The sequence below is a fragment of the Rhincodon typus genome, chromosome 15 (genome assembly GCF_021869965.1).
Source record: "Rhincodon typus isolate 14 chromosome 15, sRhiTyp1.1, whole genome shotgun sequence".
NCBI lineage: Eukaryota > Metazoa > Chordata > Chondrichthyes > Orectolobiformes > Rhincodontidae > Rhincodon > Rhincodon typus.
In genome coordinates, this window is record NC_063346.1 from 52698325 (window position 1) to 52721146 (window position 22822).

The 22822-nt window shown below is 40.4% G+C and overlaps 1 protein-coding gene across 1 annotated transcript in view; it reads left to right on the top strand.

Annotated features, from left to right (window-relative positions):
* The window catches only part of LOC109910603 (cyclic nucleotide gated channel subunit beta 1), a 173730-nt gene that overhangs the window by 63620 nt on the left and 87288 nt on the right, over window positions 1–22822 (top strand). The window contains 6 exon segments of the mRNA XM_048606008.1: window positions 569–598; window positions 1603–1644; window positions 9946–9999; window positions 11155–11208; window positions 11524–11577; window positions 14773–14826. Of these exon segments, the coding sequence (XP_048461965.1) occupies window positions 569–598; window positions 1603–1644; window positions 9946–9999; window positions 11155–11208; window positions 11524–11577; window positions 14773–14826 (288 nt within the window).

Here is a 22822-nt window from a genome sequence, read left to right on the forward strand (position 1 = left end):
TCAAGACAGATGCCATAAGAGGCAATTACATCAAGGGCACTACAAAGATAGCATTCAACAATCACAGGCCAAACTAAGGGAGTCTTAAGAGCTGATGAAAGATCCAGACTGTCATTCTCAAACTCCAAAAATTCTTCATAATTTAACTCATGAGTGATGAATCCCATGCAAAACGAAAATGCTTGGAAATATGTTAGGACCATTGTTCCAGATCTGAAGGAACATGCCACTTTCCCAATTACCTGGGTGTTAGAGGTTGATTTTGACCTCCTGTTCCTTGGCCAGAAAGGCAACATCTGCCTATTTGTGCCTATACTAAGTGAGTGCCACATAATGACTCTCTCAAAAACTTTGAAATGGGACTTCCATTCTGGTACTCACACAACTAGGGATATGCCAGCTCTTTACAAGCTATTTTGAGATTTGATCTATGAGTGCCAGGCCCTGCTGATGACACCAGAGTATAATGGTAAGTACCTGAATATAGTTACAATTATGGCAGCTACCAATGGAGTGAGATGGCTTCTTGTTCATCTCTTACACTGCTGCTCCCTCCCTCAAACAAAAGTGATGAGACACCAGAGGAAGAAGAAGAAAGGTAAATAATTTATAGTAAATAATTCAATGTGTGCCAGTTTGTCTGAGCTCTGTGAATACTACGCAGTCAGTACTCTTTGTGCATAATGCACTGCACACTGTGTTTGTGTAGTAGTCAGTCCATGTCCTGTGTGTACTAGTCAATCAGTGCTCTATGTGTACCAGTCAATCCAAAAGCTGACTCCCGGTTAGTCTGTGCTTTGTGTATACCACTCAGTCTGTGCTCTAAGTGTACACTTAGTCTGTGTTCTGTGTGTACTAATCTGTGATTTGTGCTCATGGATTAGTCTGTGCTCAGTGAGTACCATTCAGTCTGCGTTCTGTGTACATCAGTCTGTCTTTGTTCTTTCTGTGTAACAATCAGTCTGTGCTCTCCATGTATGCCAATCAGTGGTTTATTCTGAGCATGCAAATCAAAATGACTGTATATTTATGTATACAACTGACACAGGATCTGTATCATGCATGCTGTCAAACAAAAAACAAAAAAAAACTCAGTGCAGGAAGCAGACACTGACTGCATATCCTGTCAATTTGTCAAGCAACAGTATGGACTTAAATTAGAGACTCTGTGTAAGCAGTCTATAGAGTCTATTCAGATAAGGCAGCCTGAATCTCAACATTATGGAACTCAACACTATTATGTGCAGGCAGTCATATGCTTTATAGGTGCCACATAGTGTATATCACTGCTCATATGTGTGTCAATGTGCTTCCACCTTCTGTGTGGCTAAACAATGATCTTGACCCCTTAACCCTGCCTTCTATCCCCACTCTGATCAACTCAATGGATTTAAAATTTGGATTGCATGCACCAAGGATCCAATCACTCAAGGGCCTTAGATGCCTGTGAAATGAGAATGTGAAGCTTTATGTGCTGATTCAGCTGCATCCTGGAAAACCTTGAAAAGTGTTTATTCTCCAAGCAATTTTTTCTATGTGTAGTGAGGAAGATTCTCCAACCGTAATGGTATTTCAGACTAATGTGACATTTAATTCACGCAGGCAGCTGTGGAGTATCACCGAGGAGGAGGAGGTGGACATGGAGTAAGTGCATTTGATGTGGTTGCACATAAAGATGTGGAGTTTGGGAATTTGCCTCATATGTATGTGAAACATGATAATAGATGTAATCTTTTCAGATGTATACACATTGTAACGCTGAAAGTTTGTGGTGCGTGGGAAGTGATTCCATCAGTTTCCTGCCACAGTTCACAGCAGTACCCCTGAAAAAAAAACCAGAAACCTTGCACCAGATGCCTACAATACAGTTCTGTGGTGACTTTGAGCGTTTCCCTTAATATCCTGCTGGAGTTCCATTTGGATACTATGGGAATTGAGTTTCAGGGCCAGTATGTGATTGTGGTGCATGTGCTTAAAAAAACTGGTCACAGTTTTTGACTTGCTGCTAATCTGTTGTGTACAGTATTATTTTTCAGCACAATTTTTATTTTATAGAATCCCTACAGTGTGGAAACAGGCCCTTTGGCCAAACAAGTCCACACCGACCCTTGGAGCATCCCACCCAGATCCATCCCCCTATAAACTACCTAATCTACACATCTCTGAGCACTACAGGCAATTTAGTATGGCCAATCCACCTAGCCTGCACATCTTTGGACTGTGGGAGGAAACCACAGCACCCGGAGGAAACCCACGCAGACACGGGGAGAATGTGCAAACTCCACACAGACAGTCGCCCGAGGGTGGAATCGAATCCGGGTCCCTGGTGCTGTGAGACAGCAGTGCTGAGTTCTCAATCAAATCATCCACAGGGTGTTGTATAGAAGTTATAAAGATTACAGCTTATCTCACAGATAGCGTTCTCATGTCTGTAGTTGAAAGTTCAAACCCCACTTCAGAATTTCACATGACCAAAGCTGGTATTGAAATGTTGCATTGTTGGAGCTAATGGAGCTAAATTTAACTGAATCTTCTTGGCAAGAATCTTATAGTCATATTAGGTACCTGAATTGAAGGCCCTCTCACTCTCATGCTGTCTTTCAGATAATACAGTAAATTAGGGCCCATCTGTTCTTGGAGTTGTAAGCGATCCCAATGGAGCTGTTTAAGAATGAACTGCAAAGCTCTCTTGATGTTCTGGCTTATATTTACCCATCAGTCAGCATCACTGAAAACGGAATATCTGATTTTTCCTTTTGCGGGATTTCACTGTACGTAAATTGACACTCATGTATTTAAAAAGCATCCTATATTTCCTAAGACAACTTAGAGAATAACTTATGATCTACATATAATTGTGAATTATCTTGTTTCTTTTCTGTCACAAAATATGAGCTCCACCTATCGTGATTTGGATCAATATTATCATTTTGCACCATGAACTTGATCTCTTCCCTAACTTGGACTGACATCTCTGACTTGAGTTTATAAGGATGATGCTTCATGGAGTTTGGGGGGAACATCCTCTATGTGAACAGTATGTACCACCAAAAATATCTATACAAATCAATTAACGAACTTATAAGCCACCTCAGTAGTTTATGGGAGATAGCATAATATTCCATTTTTTAAGTAGCTCCATATTATCCAGTCTGATTACTGGGGGATTGACTTCAGAATTTTCAATTTATAATTCATTTTTGAATTGGTGTGTTATTTTTACTTCACTCCCCTATTTCTTTATTTATTAAGCAGAAGCTTAATATACCTCCGTCCTGACTGTCCTCATGAACATAATTCCTCTTTGTCTGAGTACTCACTACATAATTAATGTTATTGAGTTTCCTTTAGATTCGATAAGATCTAGTGAGCCTCACCTTTTATGGTTCCCCAAAGATAGGTAACAATACTATGCCCCTGTCTGCAACAACAAAAGTTTAAGCCTTGGCTTTTTTAATCTGCTCCAGTTTATGTTATTTGTTGAGCAATCTTCAAATGCTTTTGGTCAATTTACACACTTTAGTTAAATTTCTTAGGTCAGAAGTGTGATCTCTCAGCTTTAGTTTAAAATTTTTTCTTTAATTAATTAAAGGTCAATGTCCATGTATCAATTCAGAAGGGCTGAATATTATGGAGTCATTCAATCATTTCTGTTTCAGAAAAATCTATTGATTGGAAAGCTTTTGGTGTCAGTTCACAGAAGACTTGGCTGGAGTCAAATGGAAGAACAGTTACTCCAGGAGAAAGGAATTAATTCAGAACAGTTACAAATAGGTTACCTCAGTATAAGCATTTTAGTTTGATAATTCCAGACATGATGTGGTTCGTTCAAAACCTGAAGGGTTTATTTGAAAATAAGAATGTTTAAACTCAGTTTTGTGAATAATTAAGGAAAAGGTTCAGATTATAAGAGAAGAAAACTAATCATCAAGCTTGCAAGACTGGAACTTGCAAGAAACAGTTGTTATACCTATAGATGTGACAAAGAAGGCAACTCCCTTTGATATTTGAGTATAATCTGATTATAACCTATAAACTGATCATGTTGGGATAGTTGGGATTTTGTTTTACTGTCTGTTTCGAAATCTTTCAAATTGTGCTCTAGGTATAAAGCTGGGTTTGGCTTAATTTGTGCCAAGTGTAATGGAAGATGGTGGTTGTTGGAGGTCAATCATCTCAGTCCAGGACATAATTGCAGGAGTCCCTCAATGTAGTGTCCTAGCTCCAACCACATTCAGCTCCTTCATCGATGACCTTCTTCCATCTTGAGGTCAGAAGTAAAGTTGTTTGCTGACGGCCACAGTGTTCAGAACCATTCACAAATCTTCAGACACTGAAGCAGCTCATGATTTTATGCAGCAAGACCTGGATAACATCAAGACTTGGTCTGATAACTGGCAAGAAAAATGCATGCCACAAAAATGCCAGGCAATGGCCATCTCCAACAAGAGAGAATCTAACCATCACCTCCTGACGTTCAATGGCATCACCATTGCTGATTCTCCCACTAACAAAATCCTGGGGTTTCTATTGACTAGAAACTGCATTGGATCAGCCATATACATACTGTGGTTGCAAGAACAGGTCAGAGGCTAGGAATTCTGCAGTGAAATGGTCAATTCCTGCACTCCCCACCCCCATTTCTTGTCCATCATCCTCAATGCTCATGTCAAGGGTATGGCAGAAAAGTCTCCACTTACTTATCCACCGCCATCAACATTCACTACCTTCACCATCAAAGCATAGTGGCAGCAGTGCGTACCATCTGTTAGATACATTGCAGTAACTCACCAAGGCTCCTGCAATAGCATCTTTCAAACATACTACCTCTAACACCTAGAAGAAGAAGCATAGTAGATGCATGGGAACACCACCAGCTGCAAGTTTCCTTCCAAGCCACACATCATCCTTTATCATTGTTTCTTTAGCATCACAGGTCCCAAGTCCTGGAACTCCCTTCCAAACAGTATTGTGAGTGTCTCAACCATCGCAAGAACTGCAGTGGTTCAAAAAGGCAGCTCACCACTACCTTTTTGAGGGCAATTAGGGAAGAATGATAAACGCTGGTCCAGCCAGTAACATGAGTTTGAAGTCACTAAGTCCATGGCATTTCTTTTTCTCTTCCAAATTGTACAAATGTATTATTAGTTTTCTTCTCTTACAACCTGAAATTTTAACGGACAAGCTCACAACCTCTGAGTATTACCCTTTTCATAGCATTCTAATCTGAAGATTGCTCACCTGAGGGTTGGTAGACACAAACACATAGCTGCACCTATCAGGACACTATCATGTTGAGGACCTCAAATCCTTTGGCCACTTCAACTTCACAGCTATCTTTTCAGATGAGGTGAAATATCTTTCAACTCCACCCTCTGTAATTTTAGGCACTAAATGCAGATTTCTAGCTAAATAATGGCCCCCAGTGGAGGCAGATTGTTTCTCTGAACTACTATTTCTTCTTTCTTTCTTATTCTTTTTCTGTCACTTCTCTATCCATCTCTCTTTCTTTATCTTTCTTTTCTCTTTTCATTTCTTACTTTTTACTCCAATTCAAAGTTTTTTTTTCATTTCTTACTAAATTTATCGAAGTATTTTGGTGACACATCAATTTCAGGGTTTCCTCTATATATAGGTCATCACTTTAAATGTCTCATCCTTATGAGACTCTGCTTTGATTCCTTCTCCAACTTATTCACTATCTTTCCAGTTTAAACATAGTAAAAGATTTCAAATAATCCAGTTACATATTCTACTTCTAAAAAAGTCTTAGCAACAATAAAATCTGTTTTAAAATTTCTAACTTTCAATATTCTTCATAACAACTCTCCTGTTTCAATGCTTAACATTTCCAATTGCTCATGTTTTAAAGTTTCACAGATCCCTCTTAAATTATGGATTTTCTTTTTATCCCACAAAGAGCTGCTACTTTGTTATAATCACAGTAGAAGTTAATACTGGACAAGTCAGATCCCAGAGAGAAACCTGGCTTGATAGACCACAAGTTTTATTTTTCTGTTTGTATATTATGAATGTTAGTCACTGAAAACATTTACAAGAGATGCCAATGTACTTTTACAAAAGCACATAGAAGTTTAATACACATAAGGTAAAAATGCAAACAAAACTATTGGAACAATTATGTTACAAACATCAGGAAGAGAAATCATCCTTTTACACCAGCTATATCCTTACAGGCACTGAGACCTGGTGAAGAATTACTCCTTTCTCCAAACTAAAGCTTCTTGCTCAATTGGTAATGCTGTAATTGGTTGACTTTTGGCAAATTTCTTTGTAATGACATCATGTTATTTTCTTCAATTAACTTCTGTCCCCTTGACCCTTAAAATGCTAACTCGGCACAGTTATTGCTTAACATGGATTCCCTAAACCTGTATCTTCAACAACTTTTGGAGAATGTCTTCTTCTTTGACAATTCCACACTATTATTCTACTGAAACTTGCTTCTTACTGACATCTAGGCAACTCAGAAATTCTCTCCAGATCTGACTGTTCGGTGGCTGCCAACAACAGAACTTTTCCTTCAACTCTTCACTGTGGTTCAGTGGCTCAGTCATTAGCACTGCTGCCTCACAGTGGCAGGGACCCAGGTTTGATTCCAGACTAGGCCAACTGTCTGGATGGGATGCACTTCAGAGGGTTGGTGTGGACTTGATGGGCCAAATGACCTGCTTCCACACTGTATGGATTCTATATCACCCTGCTTTATGATCAGTCTCTCACAATTATAAAACTCAGTTTAGCACTGCTGACATAGTTCTATAAGAACAGGAGGAGGTTATTCAGCCCTCTAAGCTTCCTCTCCTTTGACAATCCTTAAATCCTGACTCTATTCAAAATTTTCAGAAACTTTCATTTATCCTCCCTTTTGCTTTGTTCTTCCTTGTACTTCCTCTGAATCACCACAAACTGTTTTTCTGTATTGAAGGGGTTCTGTCAATTCAGATTGTTCTTGATAGGGCCAGAGTAGACCATGATTTTCATCACATCACAACCATGCTGTCAAGGAGAGGTGGTGAACCAAAGCCACTACATCTTCACTGTGACCTCCTAATATTGACATGGGTCCATTTTATCCATCTTGTAGTGTGCAAGTTTGTACAAGGTGCCAATGTATTCTATTTTGGAAGGAAATAAAAGACAGTCTGGGAGATCCAGGAGTGATTGTAGATACAACACACCATGGACAGTCATGTAGAATAGCAAACAACAAAGCAAGCAGAGTCCTGTGCTATATTACATGAACAGTGAGTGTAAATCCCAGATTTATCTCATGAAGCGATAAATTAATTGGGCCTGTATCCAAATAGCTTAGAGCACTTGGTTCTGTCCATCAAAGCACGAGAACTTGAATCCAAGTTCTCAAACCAATGTAAAGAAAGGAACTTGAGGCTGATCCCAAAAATTAGGAGATTCTTGCAAGGAAAATTCTGAAAAAAAGTTATTTTCATGGCTTCAAATTAGATTATTAGGCAGCTTCTTTTAGTGGGTGTCCAAAACATTGTGGAATAAAATGTCTAATCTAGAATGCATGTTAGATGATAAGAAATAGATCAAATTAGGAAAAAAATAGTTTCTGGCCTGAAGTCAAGAAGCACTTGCACATAAATGATGGTTAAAAAGTCTTATCATATGGATGTTCCACTGCTGGCACATGAATGACTGTTGAAGCATAAGCTAGATAAGCCAAATATTGCATTCTTATGTATTTAGCTTTAAAATGATATGATTGTCTAATTGTTTAGACAATTAGAGAAGTTACATTTTCTTAAAAGAATACAACAATGGCCACAATGTGTAAAATGTAAGTGCACTGTGGCTTGGAGGGAAAGTTGCAGGTGGCAAGTTCCCATTTATCTGCTGCCCTTGTACTTTTAGATGGGTCATGGGTTCAGAAGGTCTGTCTAAAGAACCTTGGTGAATTTCTGAATCATGTAGATGGTACAAACTGCTGTTATTGAATATTGTTGGTGGAGGTACTGGATGTTTGTGGATGTGGTGCCAGTCAAATGGGGTTGCTTGGTCCTGAATGATGTCAACTTCTTGAATATTGTTGGAGCTTTTATTCCATCCTTCTCTGACTTGTACTTTGTAGATGGTGGGCAGGCTTTGAGGAGTCAGGTGATGAGTTAATCACTGCAAGGTTCCTAGCCTCTAACCTGTTCTTATAACCACTACTTATATGGCTAGTCCAGTTCAGTGGTCAATGATAATTCCCAGGATTTTGTTAGTATAGGATTCAATGACTAATGCCATTGAATGTTAAGTTGGGATAGTTAGATTTTCACATGCTGAAGATAGTCATTGCTTGGCACTTGTGTGATACTGCTGTCACTTGCCAGTCATCAGCTCAAACCTGGATATTGTCTGTCTTGCTACATTTGGACATGTACTATTTCAATATCTGAGGAGCCATGAATGGTGCTGACCATAGTGCAAACCATCAACGAACATCCCAACTTCTGACCCTATGGTAGAGGTGAGGTCATTGATGAAGCAGCTGAACATGGATCTCCCTAGGATATTACCCCAAAGAACTCCTGCAGAGTCCTGGGATTGAGGTGGCTGACCTCCAGCAACCAAAACCACCTTCATGACTCAAAACCATGACTCTAACCAGCAGAGCACTTTGCGCTTGATTCCCATTGACTCTAATTTTGCTATGACTCCTTGATGTCACACTTGGTCAAATGTGGCATTAATGGCTGTCACTTTCTGTTCATCTCTGGAGTTCTCTGTTTTGTTCATGTTTGAACTATGTCCGTAATGAGGCAGCACCTACGTGACCCTAGCAGAAGACAGAACCCAAACTTAGCATCGGTGAGCAAGTTGTTGCCAAGCAATGCTACCTGATAGCACTGTTGATTACTTCTCCCATCACTTTACTGATGATTGACAGTATACTGATGGGACATTAATAGCCTGGGCTAAATTTGTGCTGCTTCTTGTGTAGAAGTAAGTGACAGGGCTATTTGTTGTAGTTCTCCTGAGAAATATGTAGCACATGTCTACATATTCAATTAAATGTTCCATTGATCATATGGTTCGGCTTCACAGAACATAGTTGAGAAATCATGCCCCATATATTACACTTTGTTTCAGCCATTCTTCTCCAAAGTGACCCCAATTAAAATCTTCTGTCTGAAAGAAATCAGTTTCCATTGTCCACTTTTAGACAATTATTTTAATAATTGAAGTCAACTGGTAGGCTCAGTCATACAGCTCTCATTACAACCCTAGTGTCATAGCTATTACCTTTTTTTTATTTTTCACCAATTAAAAGAACAATGAAAAACACTACCCATCAGCTGTTTATATGTTCGCAATGGTAAGTAATATTCATAACTATTTTGCTTAACCTTCAAAATGACATTAATAGTATGCTTGATCAGACACTTTTTGTGAAGAACAGTAAACTTAATTTTGATGGTATTGATTCTGGGAGGACTATTGATAAGGACAACCTTCTGTTCTTATTCAAATGGTGTTGAGAAATCCTTTACATGTCTTGAGCAGGTATTTAATGCCTCACCAAATTTAATGTTTCATCTGAAGGACAGCAGCTCCAGAATTGCAGTACTCCTTCAGTCTTACACTACAGTGAATTTTAGATTATATGGTCCTGCCTCTGCAGTAGGTTTTAAATCGACATACTATTCACTCAGGTTTCAGAATATTACAACTGAATCAAATTGACATATAAAAATCAATTCCTCTCCTAATGTCATTATATTGTCATTTGATCTCAGTACAATAATGGATGAAGTAATTCATGACATGAAGCATGAGATCAAACATTAGACAAGGAGGAAAGTTAATCTGGGAGAGATTGTGTTCCATCCATAGAATCCATATGAAAAGCTGCCACAGAAAATCAATAAGCAGTTGGTTCTCCTGAATGATAAGTCTCTCTTTGTCTGACAGAATTGTGAAAGTGTGTGAAGGAACTAAGAGCTGTGAAGATCTACCCAGTGAAGAGTAAGTCCTTAAATTCCAACGTAGCTGAGCGGAAATGCATGGCAAAGTCTCATGTTGAGGTGGCATACATTATACACATCAATTAGTTCAGATGAATTAGAAAGTAAAGCATTTAAGGAATGATACAGAGAGAGACATAGATTGTAATCATGTACATATTCTAAATATGTCCATATACAGATACTTAACATGCCTGTCTATAGACTCTGAACAATCTGCCTACAGATATTGAACTGTCCATCTATAAATTCTGAATGTGTCCGCGTGTAGATTTGACATGTGTGCATTTGAAGATATGGAAGCAATAGCATTGAGAAAGGTTACCTTATCATCATCATAATATTTTGCTTTGTGTAAATTATTTGCCAAGTTTACTGCATTAAAAGGCAATTGAATTTCAAAAGTACTTAAGTGGAATTCATTAAAAATCTGGAATAAAAAGTTTAGTCTAATGGCAATATGTAACCATTGTCAATTCTTGTAAAATCCCATCTAGTTAACTCGTGTTGCTGGTTAACTCTAGTTAACTGGTGTGGCTTATGCTTGACTCCAGACCCATAATAATGTGGTTGACTCTTTTCCTCCCTCTGGGCAATTAGAGAATGACAATAAATGCAGACCCATACAGCTATGCCCACACTCCATGAACAAAAAATAGAAAAATGTCTCTAAAGAGCATTTGGACATTCTGAGGTCATGAAAGGTGTAATATAATGTATTTTTTCATCAATTTCTTTCCCACTGGGTGGGTGTTCTAAAACATAATGAACTTCTGTTACAAAAAGCCAGAAGAACCAAGGCTATCAAACAAGCTACAGTTTCACAAAAACTTATAACTTAATTAATGTAGAATGCTGCATCAATTGAAAATTCTACGTTGTAGCATATATGTGAAATCAGATTTTTGTCTTCACTTTCTGGACATTAGTCACACGGAGCAAATTTTGATCTTATCAAAGTTAATCCAACCCTCTGTATTACCACTAAGGCATGTGTGTCTGTATATATATATGTGTATTTACATGCATAGTGATATTCTTAAATGTCCATTTGTCAACTGACTTTGGGTCTTTTGATTATGTATGTACTTGTGTAGGCTTATAGAAACATTGAAGCCTACGTGCTGCTGTTTATTTCTGTTTGGTTTACTGTCAGGGCAGAGGCGGTTTGCAAAAGAACCAACAGCAGTGAGGATCAATCAACAGCAGAGTGAGTTCTTTACCTTTCTTCCAAAGAGGGAATGACAAATGGAGAAAAAGAGAGAGTGTGAAAGAGTCAGTGATAACAAATGTGAAGTGATGGCCACTGACCAATATTAAATTATTCTCCTGATTAGTGCAACCACTCACTATCATCATACCAATTAGGTAAGCTTTGTGCTGACCCCAGAAAGTCCACCAGGATCAGCACCGAAGTTCCAAAAGTAGATCCTGATAACTAACGTCTGAATACAAACACACAGCTGCCAGCATGGATTTTCTAACCAACATTGTTAACAGTTCTTCTCTTTGTTTTCTGTGTCAGATTGATGCAGATTTGTGAAGAAGCAAAGACTGATGATGGTCTATCAACAGCACTGTGAGTTTTTTACCTTCCTTCTTTTAAAAGGGCTGAGGGAAGGAAGACAGTATAAGGCAGCATAAAGAGTGAATGTTGGGAAATGAGGAAGGAAAAGTATGGAGTGGGGAAAGAAGGGAAACGCGCATATCCCCCGAGAGTTGAAAAGGGTGGGAAAGACAGCAAGAATTGAGGGAGGAACAAAAGAGAGAGGATTGAAGAGAATAAGTACAGCAATGAGTTATGAATGATTCTTTGAGTGCACATGAGACAATCTAACGGTGACAGAGCAAATTACACTGAACAGCTTTTGTGGTACATTTTTTAACTCTTCAGTCCTTCCAAGGGCCTGACTCATCGTGAATGTGAATTGTAGACCTGCGGGCAACATACCTACAATTTTGAAGTTTGGTCAACATTGCTAAAATGAGTTCAATCTACCATTTTAAATACAAGCACATGTGCCATTTTTAGCCAAAATCTGTTCTTATGTAATGTATGTGTTACTGATTGTTTAGTATGTGCACATATTCAAAATGTTTACGTGCATGTGAATAACTACATGCAAGCATGCATGCAGATATACATACAAGGTGTGGGGGAGGGACATAACTTCTTCTATTTGTAAAGTAGAAGGAAAAGCTAACAAATTGGCATTGATTCTGAATTGTTTCAGTGAAGTATTTTTCCTTAGGTTTACAGAAATAAATGTGCCGTAGTATGTGTAACCATATTTTTGTGTAAAGTAATAGAAAAAGGAGGTGTGCTGCTGTTCATTTCTATTTGTTTTGACTGTCAGGCCAGGGGTGGTATGTGAAGAAATCGAGAACAGTGAATGTCTACCATCTGCAGAGTGAGTTTTTCAACTCTGTCTCGGGAGAGGGGATGAGAATGTGATGAATTGGGACAGATAATTTTTGAAGAGAGTGCACCTAAAAAAGACCAAATATTTAAAAGAGAGGAAAAGTTGTAGTCAAACTCAGGAATGGAGAAGATAGCAAAATTCAAGGAGGAGAGTGCTCTGGTGTAAAGTGGGGGCATACTGGGGAGATAACCAAGGTGCGTCAAAATTGGAAGACGAAGGCCTCGATTTTTGCTACCAGATCAGGAAACAGCCCATTTCCAGGTCCCATAAACCTGAAGCTCCAGAAGATCAGATTCTTGCTCAGAGATGGTGGGTTCCTTGGGAGGCAAACTGAGTGACCCCAAAATGGCAGTGGATGCTGCTGGCTGGAAGGTCTGCCTATATATCTATATACATCGACGGTATATTGCAGTTTAATAAAACAGGACCCCAAAAACATGCATACAGCCCTCACTCCTCATAGGCCCCACCCTCCACACATCCCCCATGGCCTATTCATGTCAAGTTATGGCACTTCATAACCTATGCCTCTGTACCATTTCCCATTGCCTTTTAACCTCCATGCCACCCTAAGCACAAGTTCCCACTATCTTGGCCTGTCATATCGCCAATGCCACTCTATGCCACAGTACCCTCTATTTTGCCTATTAAAGGTCAATGGCACCCTGTACACTACTCACTATGCCAACTTAGTGCCTACTCATATCAATCATTTCTAGTCATTGTACTCTTTGCTCCTCCCTCTTCATAGCCAATTCACCTAATATCCACCACAGACAAATCTCACGAACTATGCTGACAAAAGATATGTTATATATGTCAATTGAGAATATCACTGTATAAAAAATTCCCATTGATTTAAAAAAATCAATACGTTGAACTTCCTCCAAATGATGTCTGACAAAAACAGAAAATTGGCTAAAGTGGTTAGTGTCTCATGAAAACGAACACTTCTATTCAAAAATCACTTGGAGCTATTCACCAATGTGCTCTGATGATAAACACTGCCTTGTGAAAATGATAAGTTCGGCATCGAGCACTAATTCTAATACAGATGTCAAAAGGCACGCTGAAATATAAAGCACTTCTTTTTGACTGCTTTGATAGTTTTCTGTAGCTTGGACAGTTCTCTGACAGCTTTTACAGTTCTTTGACAATTTGACACTCTTAATAAGTTTGTCCACATTTTACACACCAACATGTCTACTTTTCACAATCTCATAAGGTCCCAAAAGGTACCTTACCTCCACCAAGGGTGGCCCAGGACAAGTTCCAAATGGCTAACATAACTCTTCAAAAGTTTATCCTGGCTATCCAAATGAATTCACAAGATTCAGATCTGCTTTTACCTGGTCTAATCTTCAGACACTTATTTCACCAAAAACATATGAGAAAGGATGCAGCTGATGATTTAAATGGCTAACTGCCTTCACAAACCATAAATCCAGAGCCAAATCTATTTACACCACCCTAAAAATAGTGAATACAGGACTTATAATTTCTGAGTTCTTTCACTATTTTTGCCATGTTATAAAGATTGTCCAATGTGGGAAAAAATTGTGCCCAAGTCAATGCTGTAATTTCAATATGTTTGAGTGAGTGTAGGTAAATGTGGTTTGGTGAATTAAAGTTTACATATGTGTTAATCTAGTTCTGAAGTTGTGTCAACATATCAAATTCAGAACCAAATGAGATAGATGAGAACAATGAGATAGATTTGCCCATAATTAGGACTCTTAAGTTCCTTTCAGATCAATCTAGCATCCATGCCTACCGATCCTGCCATCCCTTCATTTGTAGGCATTTTTACGAGTGGATACATGATAATAGATTTGGCCCTTCTTTAGTACAAGAGATCGTAGATAAATTGACTCTTGTCTTTACTCATTTGTTTTCTTTTACTTATTGTACTTTATTTAATTTTGTATACTTAAGCTTTCTTTGAGTTGGTTGATCACAATGAAAACAGCAATGAAGAACCTACAATTGCATATCACTTAAAATTTAGGAAAATAAATTGTTTCCACCCCTGATTACTATCAGTTGTCTCCTCACTATAAGTGTGTGGACTGGATACCATGCACAGACAGGATTGCAAAAGGTTTTAACCAAATCCTCAAGAATACAGTCTGCTGCCTGTTATCATCAGGACTCCTATATAAACCATAGACACTTGAGTAACGTCACTAACATCTAATGGAACTGTACCTCAGTGAAGGTGCTCATTCTGCAGGGAATGAGGAGATAAAACTGGAAAGAGAAATTGACTTTTAAAAAGGTAGTAGGTTGTTCTCCTGCATATTTACTTCTGTGTATTTACGTGTTTATTGATCATTTTCCTTGTTTGCCAGATCATTGCAGGTGTATGAAGCAGCCAAGAGCAGTGAGGGTCTGTCACGAGCAGAGTGAGTCCTTTATCATTCTTCCATTGGTGGGGATACTGGAGTAAAGGAATGGGCTAGTATGAGAGAGAGGGATATCAAAGGAATGATTGACCAGCACAACAAATGCATGAATGAGGATAGCAAAAGAGGGGATAGACAGAATAGAATGTTGACACAGTAATGGGCAAATTAAGTGTTTAAGAGTGAATGCACTCAAGTCAAAGGGAGTGACCAAGTATAGCATCCAAGGAATTCATTGAACTATTTGCTACATTTATTAATGACTTAGTTAACACAACAGAGAGGGACTGACACAAAGCACAGAATCTTACCAGTTGTACTAGCTTTGGGGATGAGGACTCTTTGAAAGATGCGTGCTGGGTCTTCTACTCGATGTGCTGCCACATCCAAGCAGCTTTTCCATGGGCAGAGTTAAACTAGCATCAGCAATTCACCCACTGACTAATTAATCAGTAGCAATTAAATTTGAAATAAGAAGTGGAGACAAGCTGAGATTAAACTTTTTTTGGATAGTGCATGGGCCCCACAATGTATCAATATCTTAGCGGCTTGGCTATGGTGGCTGCATAGCAAGAAGGCATTGTTCACAGAAATAGACATCCAGGCTTCTGTGTAAAGGAGAGGCAGCAACTGCAGAGCTTGCAGTAAGGCTCGGTTGATCTGGTAAGGCAGATTGTGTGGCATGATAATATTAAGAGTGAATTGGCAGCACAATCTGCTAGGTAAATGTGTTCTATGCCACAAACATAAGCCAAGATAATTGTTATTGTGTAAACATGAGCTTTTGTTTTTATCCACTCATGGGTGATGGGCATTAGTAGCTGGCTAGAAGCCCATTCCTATTTGTTCTTCAGAAGGTGACGGTGAGCTGCTTTTTTAAATCACTGAAGTCCATTTGGTGTAGGCACAGCCACAATGCCATTAGAGAGGGAGTTCCAGGATTTTGACCCAGGAACACTGAATACAAATTTCCAACTGGATGGTCAGTGACTTGGAGGGGAAATTGCAGGTGGTGGTTTCAGTGTATTGGTTGCCTTTGACCTTCTATATGGCAGTAGTCATGAGTTTGGAAAGTGCTGTCTAAGGAGCCTTGTTGAATTTCTATCGTGCATCTTGTAGATGGTGCATCCTGCTGCCTCTGAGCATTGGTGGTGGAGGGACTGACTGACTGAGTATCTAGTGCTAAGCAAGCAGGCTGCTTTGTCCTGATGGTGTCAAGCTCTTTGATTGTTGTTGGTGCTGCACTCATGCAGGCAAGTGGGGATTATTTTATCACTCTCCTGACTTGTGCCTTGTAGATGATGGACAGGCTTTGGGAGTCAGGAAATGAGTTACTCGCTGCAAGATTCCTAGTCTTTGATCTACTCTTGTAACCACAGTGCTTATTTGATTAGTCAGTTCAGTTTCTTGTCAATGGTAATCTCCAGGATGTTAATAATGAGAGATTCAGCAATACCATTGAATGTCAAGTGGTGATGATTAGATTCTCATTTGTTGAAAATTGTCATTGCCTGGCAAATGTTATTTGTGACTCGTCAGCCCAAACCTGGATATTTTCTATATCTTATTGTATTTGGGCATGGACTGCTTCAGTATTTGAAGAGTCACAGCTAGTCCTGATCATTGTGCAGTCATCAGCAAACATCCCCACCTCTGACCTTATGATGAAGGGAAGATCATGGATAAGCAGCTAAAGATGGTTGGGCCAAGGACAAGGCGTTTTCCCCTTGATTCCCATTTACTTCAGTTTTGCTAGAGTTCCTTGATACCACATTCAGTCAAATGCAGCCTTGATATCAAAAGCAATCACTCTCACTTCACTTCTGAAATTCAACTCTTTTGTCCATGTTTGGAGCAAGGCTGTAGTAAGGTCAGGAGCTAAGTGACCCTGGGAGAACCCAAGCTGAGCATCAAGTGAGCAGATTATTGCTAGGCAAGTGCTGTCTGATAACATTGTTGATGACACCTTTGATCACTATTATAACTGTTTTAAAAATTCCTGGTGCCACAAACCTGCAGTTAGGTTTAAGCATCTTTATAATCATGACTACAGGCTTGAGACAGCACACAACAAAGTGGAAACTCAGCAATCACACGAAATCAAACACTGCACAACTGAACACAATATAGAGCACTGCCCTAAAAGGCACAAGAGGATTTAAGATCTATGTTATCACTTGTTGCTAGAACAAGGAAGAGGAACAGCATGGCCATCAGCATGTCTAGCCACATGCATTGGAGCACAGCAGACAGGTCAGCCAAGGAGCACCCTTACTGGAGAGGTATTTGGCCAATGTTGACTTTTCTTGATCTCTTGAAGCAGCAGTACCACAGAGGGCCTTTACATATACCTCTGCATGAGGGTATATTCCAACAAGTAAATAGACACCCAGTACTGGTGGCAGTGAAGGTCACAGTTACCTTAAATTTCTAAGATTCAGCATCTGACAGGCTACAGCTGAGAATATTTGTAGATTATCATTTGGCTTCAGCTATCAGTATAGCACAGGTGACAGATTGCCTGCGCATAGAGCTGTCTGATTAGATTGAATTCTCGAGGGATCAGGCAAAGCAGACCCAGAAGCCTGTAGGTTTTGGCTTCAATCACTGAGAAATGGTCCCAAAGCTTCACTACAATGAGATTCCACCCAAAGACGATAGTATATTATGTACAGGAACATGTAGTTACAAAGACACTGGTTGATTAAATGAGTAGGCTAATCAAGGCAGCTGGGTTTAAACATAGGTAAGTGTAATGTCGTCCATTTTGAATTGAGAAAGGATAAATGAGTAATTTTAAATCATGAAAAATTAAGAACAGTCAAAGTCCAAAGAGATCTAGGTGTTCATGTGCACACATCATTGAAACATGTGTGGTTAAAAAACTTCACAGAGTGCTAACTTTGATAACTAGAGGATTATACATTTTGAAATGTATACTTTTTATGCAGTACAGATCTGGGTACTGTGCCTTAGAAATTAGCCTTGAAAGGAGTACAGTGCAGATTCACTGGAATATTACCAGAGCTGCCGAAGTTAGACTATGAGGAGAAAATATACATATTACACTTGTATTTCTTGGAATTGAAATTAAATGATGATGTGAGTGAAGTTTTTAAGATTCTGGATACTATTGATAGGGTAGGTAGAAAGTAACAATTTTCCACTGGTGGAGAGTCTAAGACAAGGAGATATTATCTTAAATTAAATCCGCTTCATTCCAGAGGGGAATTGGGAAACACTTCTTCATGAGAGCAGTAGTGGAAGTATGCAATTTTCTCCCCAACAAGGCAGTAAGAGATAAAGTCGTCACGGTTTTACAAGACTCATTAGAAAGAGATAACTGGTGGTGGTTTAACCTGAGGGTCACCGTGCCTCAGGTAAAGGGAGAGGTTGAGCAGGAGAATCCTTCTTGATAACCTCAGCCAGTAAAGCAGTTGAATCCATGTTGTTGACACCACTTCACATTGCAAACCCGCTGTTCAGCCAACTGAGCTAACCAAACCCCCCAAAAAAGGGATTCTGAAGAAGGGTCACTGGACCTGACACATTAACTCTGATTTCTCTCCACAGATGCTGCCAGACCTGCTGAGTTTTTCCAGCAATTCCTGTTTTTGCTCTTGTTCCCAATAAAAAGGCAGTAGAAGTTAGCTCAATTAACAATTATAAATCTGAAATGAATAGCTTTATGCTGGACAAGGACATACTAGGATATAGAGCCAGGCTATGTGAATGGAGTTAAGATTCAAATCAGCTATAATTTTACTGCATTATAGAACAGGCCTGAGGGATAAATGAACTACTTCTATTCTTTGAAGAACAGATCAAATCAGAAGAGAGAACAAGTAAATGCCAAAACAAATGAAAGAAAGTGGAAAGTGTGAAAATGAGAAATTGGCACTATAAAGTGAAAAAGTATTTGAGATCAGATAAGAAAGAGATCATTTACTAAAACCAAGGAAAGTACATGTTAGTGATAACTGAGATTTCCAAATTCTGGTTCATTCTTTAAATCTGGTATTTGAATCCTCTGCTGTCCAATTTTAATTCCATTGTAAATAAAGTGAATTTATTGTGAGTGGTTGATCACAGCACTATTTTTGCTTTTTACACTGCTGTTTGCTTCTATATATTGAGAGCATTTTTGTCAACATCTATCAAAACTATGTAGATCTCATAATATTTATGATGGTTTGCTATGTTAGACTGGACACCTAAGACATATTTTTTATCTGTCAGACCAATGCTGATATGTGAAGAAGACCAGAGCAATAAGGAACCATCTCCAGCAGCGTGAGTCTTCCACTTCTTGGCTGAAAGAGAAAGTGCAGAGGAACATGGCAGAGTTTGAGAGAGTGAATGAATGAGAAACAGAGTGAGGATCTTGAAAGAGTGATTTTGTGCATGTGTGTTGAAGTAGGAGAGGAAGGGAAAATAGTTTTTGTGTATGATGAGATAGAATAGCAAAGATAGAGTAAGTGAGATGAAAAGGAAATCCTAATGGTAGTGAAAATGTAGGTCATACAGTCAAAGAGATATACAGTATGGAAACAGAACCTTTGGTCCAACTCATACATGCCAAACAGATATCCTAATAAATACAGTCCCATTTGCCAGCATTTGGCCTATATCCCTCTATACCCTTCCTATTCATATAACCATCCATATGCCTTTTAAATATTCTAATCATACCACCCTCCACCACTTCCTCTGGCAGCTCATTCCATACACGCACCACCCTCTGTGTGAAAACGTTGCCCCTAGGTCCCTTTTAAATCTTTCCCCTCTAAACTTATGCCCTCTAGTTTTGGGCTGCTGCATCCAGGGAAAAGACCTTGACTATTCACCCTATCTATGCCCCTCAAGATTTTATTAACCTCTATAAGGTCACCCCTCAGCCTCCGACACTCCAGGGAAAATAGTCCCAGCCTATTCAGCCTCTCCCTGTAGCTGAAACCCTCCAACCCTGGCAACATCCTTGTAAATCTTTTCTGAATCCTTTCAAGTTTCACAACATCCTTTCTATAGCAGGGAGACCAGAATTGAACGCAGTATTCCAAAAGTGGCCTAACACTGTCCTGTATAGCCACAACATGACCTCCCAACTCCTATATTCAATGCACTGACCAATAAAGGAAAGCTTACCAAACGCCTTCTTCACCATCCTATCTACCTGTGACTTCCCTTTCAAAGAACTATGAACCTGCACTTCAAGGTCTCTTTGTTCAGCAACACTCCCTAGGACCTTACCATTAAGTGTATAAATCCTGCCCTGATTTGCCTTTCCAAAATGCACCACCTCTCATTTATCGAAATTAAACTCCATCTGCCACTCCTCAGCCCATTGGCCTATTTGTCAAGGTCCTGTTATACTCTGAGGGAACCTTCATCACTGTCCACTATACCTCCAATTTTGGTGTCATCTGAAAACTTACTAACAATATCTCCTACATTCACATCCAAATAGTTTATATCAATGACAAAAAGCAGTGGAACCAGGACCAACCCTTGTGGAACACTGCTGGTCACAGGGCTCCAGTCTGAAAAGCAAGCCTCCACCACCACCCTCTGTCTTCTACCTTTGAGTCAGTTCTGTATCCGAATAGCTAGTTCTCCCTCTATTCCATGTGATCTGACCTTGCAAACCAGTCTACCATGAGGAACCTTGTCAAATGCCTTACTGAAGTCCACATAGATCACGTCCAGTACCCTGCCTTCATCAGTCCTCTTCATTACTTCTTCAAAAAACTCAATCAAGTTAGTGAAATATGATTTCCCATGCACAAAGCCACGTTGACTATCCCTAATCAGTCCTCACCTTTCCAAATATATGTAAATCCTGTCCCTCAGGATCCCCTCCAACAACGTGCCCACCACTCATGTTAGGCTCATCGGTCTATAGTTCCCTGTCTTTTCCTTACCAGCTTTCTGAAATAGTGGCCCCATGTTAGGCAACCTCCAATCTTCTGGCACCTGACCTGTGGCTATCCATGATACAAATATCTCAGCAAGAGGCCCAGCAATCACTTCCTTAGCTTCCCACAGAGTTCTAGAGTCACCTAGATTTATCCACCTTTATGCATTTAAAGAAGTCCAGCACCTCCTCCTCTGTAATATGGACATTTTTCAAGATGTCACTATTTATTTTTCCAAGTTCTCTATCTTCTATATCCTTCTCTACAGTAAATAATGATGCAGAATACTCGTTTAGTATCTCGTATTAGAAGAATGTTGATAATAAAGGACAGACTGTGGCCAAAGAATGATCAACAACCTGACACTGGTATAAAATTATCTGATTTCATTTTCAGCTTCATTTTGCTGGACAATATAATCTATTTATAATTTAATGAATGTCTCTTGGTAGGTTTTTGTTTTGTTGAATAATTTACAGAATGTGATGTGTTTTGCTGTCCATGATGCCTGCTTTGAATCTCTTCGTAATGCGTGGGAAGACTGCGAAGTGTTAACGTCTGGTGTGTTCGAAGCAGTATTAAATGCAGTTTTGCAATATGGGAGAGTAAGTTGATGCAATGGGTTTGGCCGTCTTCCCCTCTCTCTCTCTTGCAGACTGGGAGCTCCTGAGCCTCCTGTCTCCTGGCAACGACCTCCCACCCACGGCCTCCAACCTCATCGTTCCCCAACCTCGCACTGCCCGCTTCTATCTCCTTCCCAAAATCCACAAACCTGAATGCCCTGGTCGACCCATTGTCTCCGCCTGCTCCTGCCCCACCGAACTGATCTCCAACTATCTCGACTCCATTTTCTCCCCCTTGGTCCAGGAACTCCCTACCTATGTCCGTGACACCACCCACGCCCTCCACCTCCTCCAGAACTTCCAATTCCCCGGTCCCCAACACCTCATCTTTACCATGGACGTCCAGTCCCTCTACACCTGCATTCCCCATGCAGATGGCCTTAAGGCCCTCCGCTTCTTCCTGTCCCGCAGGCCCGACCAGTCCCCCTCCACTGACACCCTCATCCGCTTAGCCGAACTCGTCCTCACACTCAACAACTTCTCTTTCAATTCCTCCCACTTCCTACAGACAAAGGGGGTAGCCATGGGTACCCGCATGGGCCCAAGCTACGCCTGCCTCTTTGTAGGTTACGTGGAACAATCCCTCTTCCGTACCTACACCGGCCCTGAACCCCACCTCTTCCTCCGTTACATTGATGACTGTATCGGCGCCGCCTCGTGCTCCCACGAGGAGCTCGAACAGTTCATACACTTCACTAACACCTTCCACCCCAACCTTAAGTTTACCTGGACCATCTCTAACACCTCTCTCCCCTTCCTGGACCTCTCTGTCTCCATATCGGGCAACCACCTCGAAACCGATATTCATTTCAAGCCCACCGACTCCCACAGCTACCTAGAATACTCCTCCTCCCACCCACCTTCCTGCAAAAATGCTATCCCCTATTCCCAATTCCTTCGCCTCCGCCGCATCTGCTCCCAGGATGAGGCATTCCACTCCCGTACATCTCAGTTGTCCTCGTTTTTCAAGGACCGTAACTTCCCCTCCTCGGTGGTCGAGAACGCCCTCAACCGTGTCTCCCACATCTCCCGCACCTCATCCCTCACACCCCGTCCACGCAATAAAAACCAAAAAAGAATCCCCCTCGTCCTCACGTACCACCCCACCAACCTCCGGATCCAACGCATCATCCTCCGACACTTCCGCCATCTGCAATCCGACCCCACCACCAAAGACATCTTTCCCTCCCCACCTTTATCTGCTTTCCGGAGGGACAACTCTCTCCGTGACTCCCTTGTCCGCTCCACACTCCCCTCCAGCTCCACCACACCCGGCACTTTACCCTGCAACCGCAGGAAGTGCTACACCTGCCCCCATACCTCCTCCCTCACCCCCATCCCAGGCCCCAAGAAGACTTTCCACATCAAGCAGATGTTCACCTGCACATCTGCCAATGTGGTATACTGCATCCGCTGTACCCGGTGTGGCTTCCTCTACATCGGGGAAACCAAGCGGAG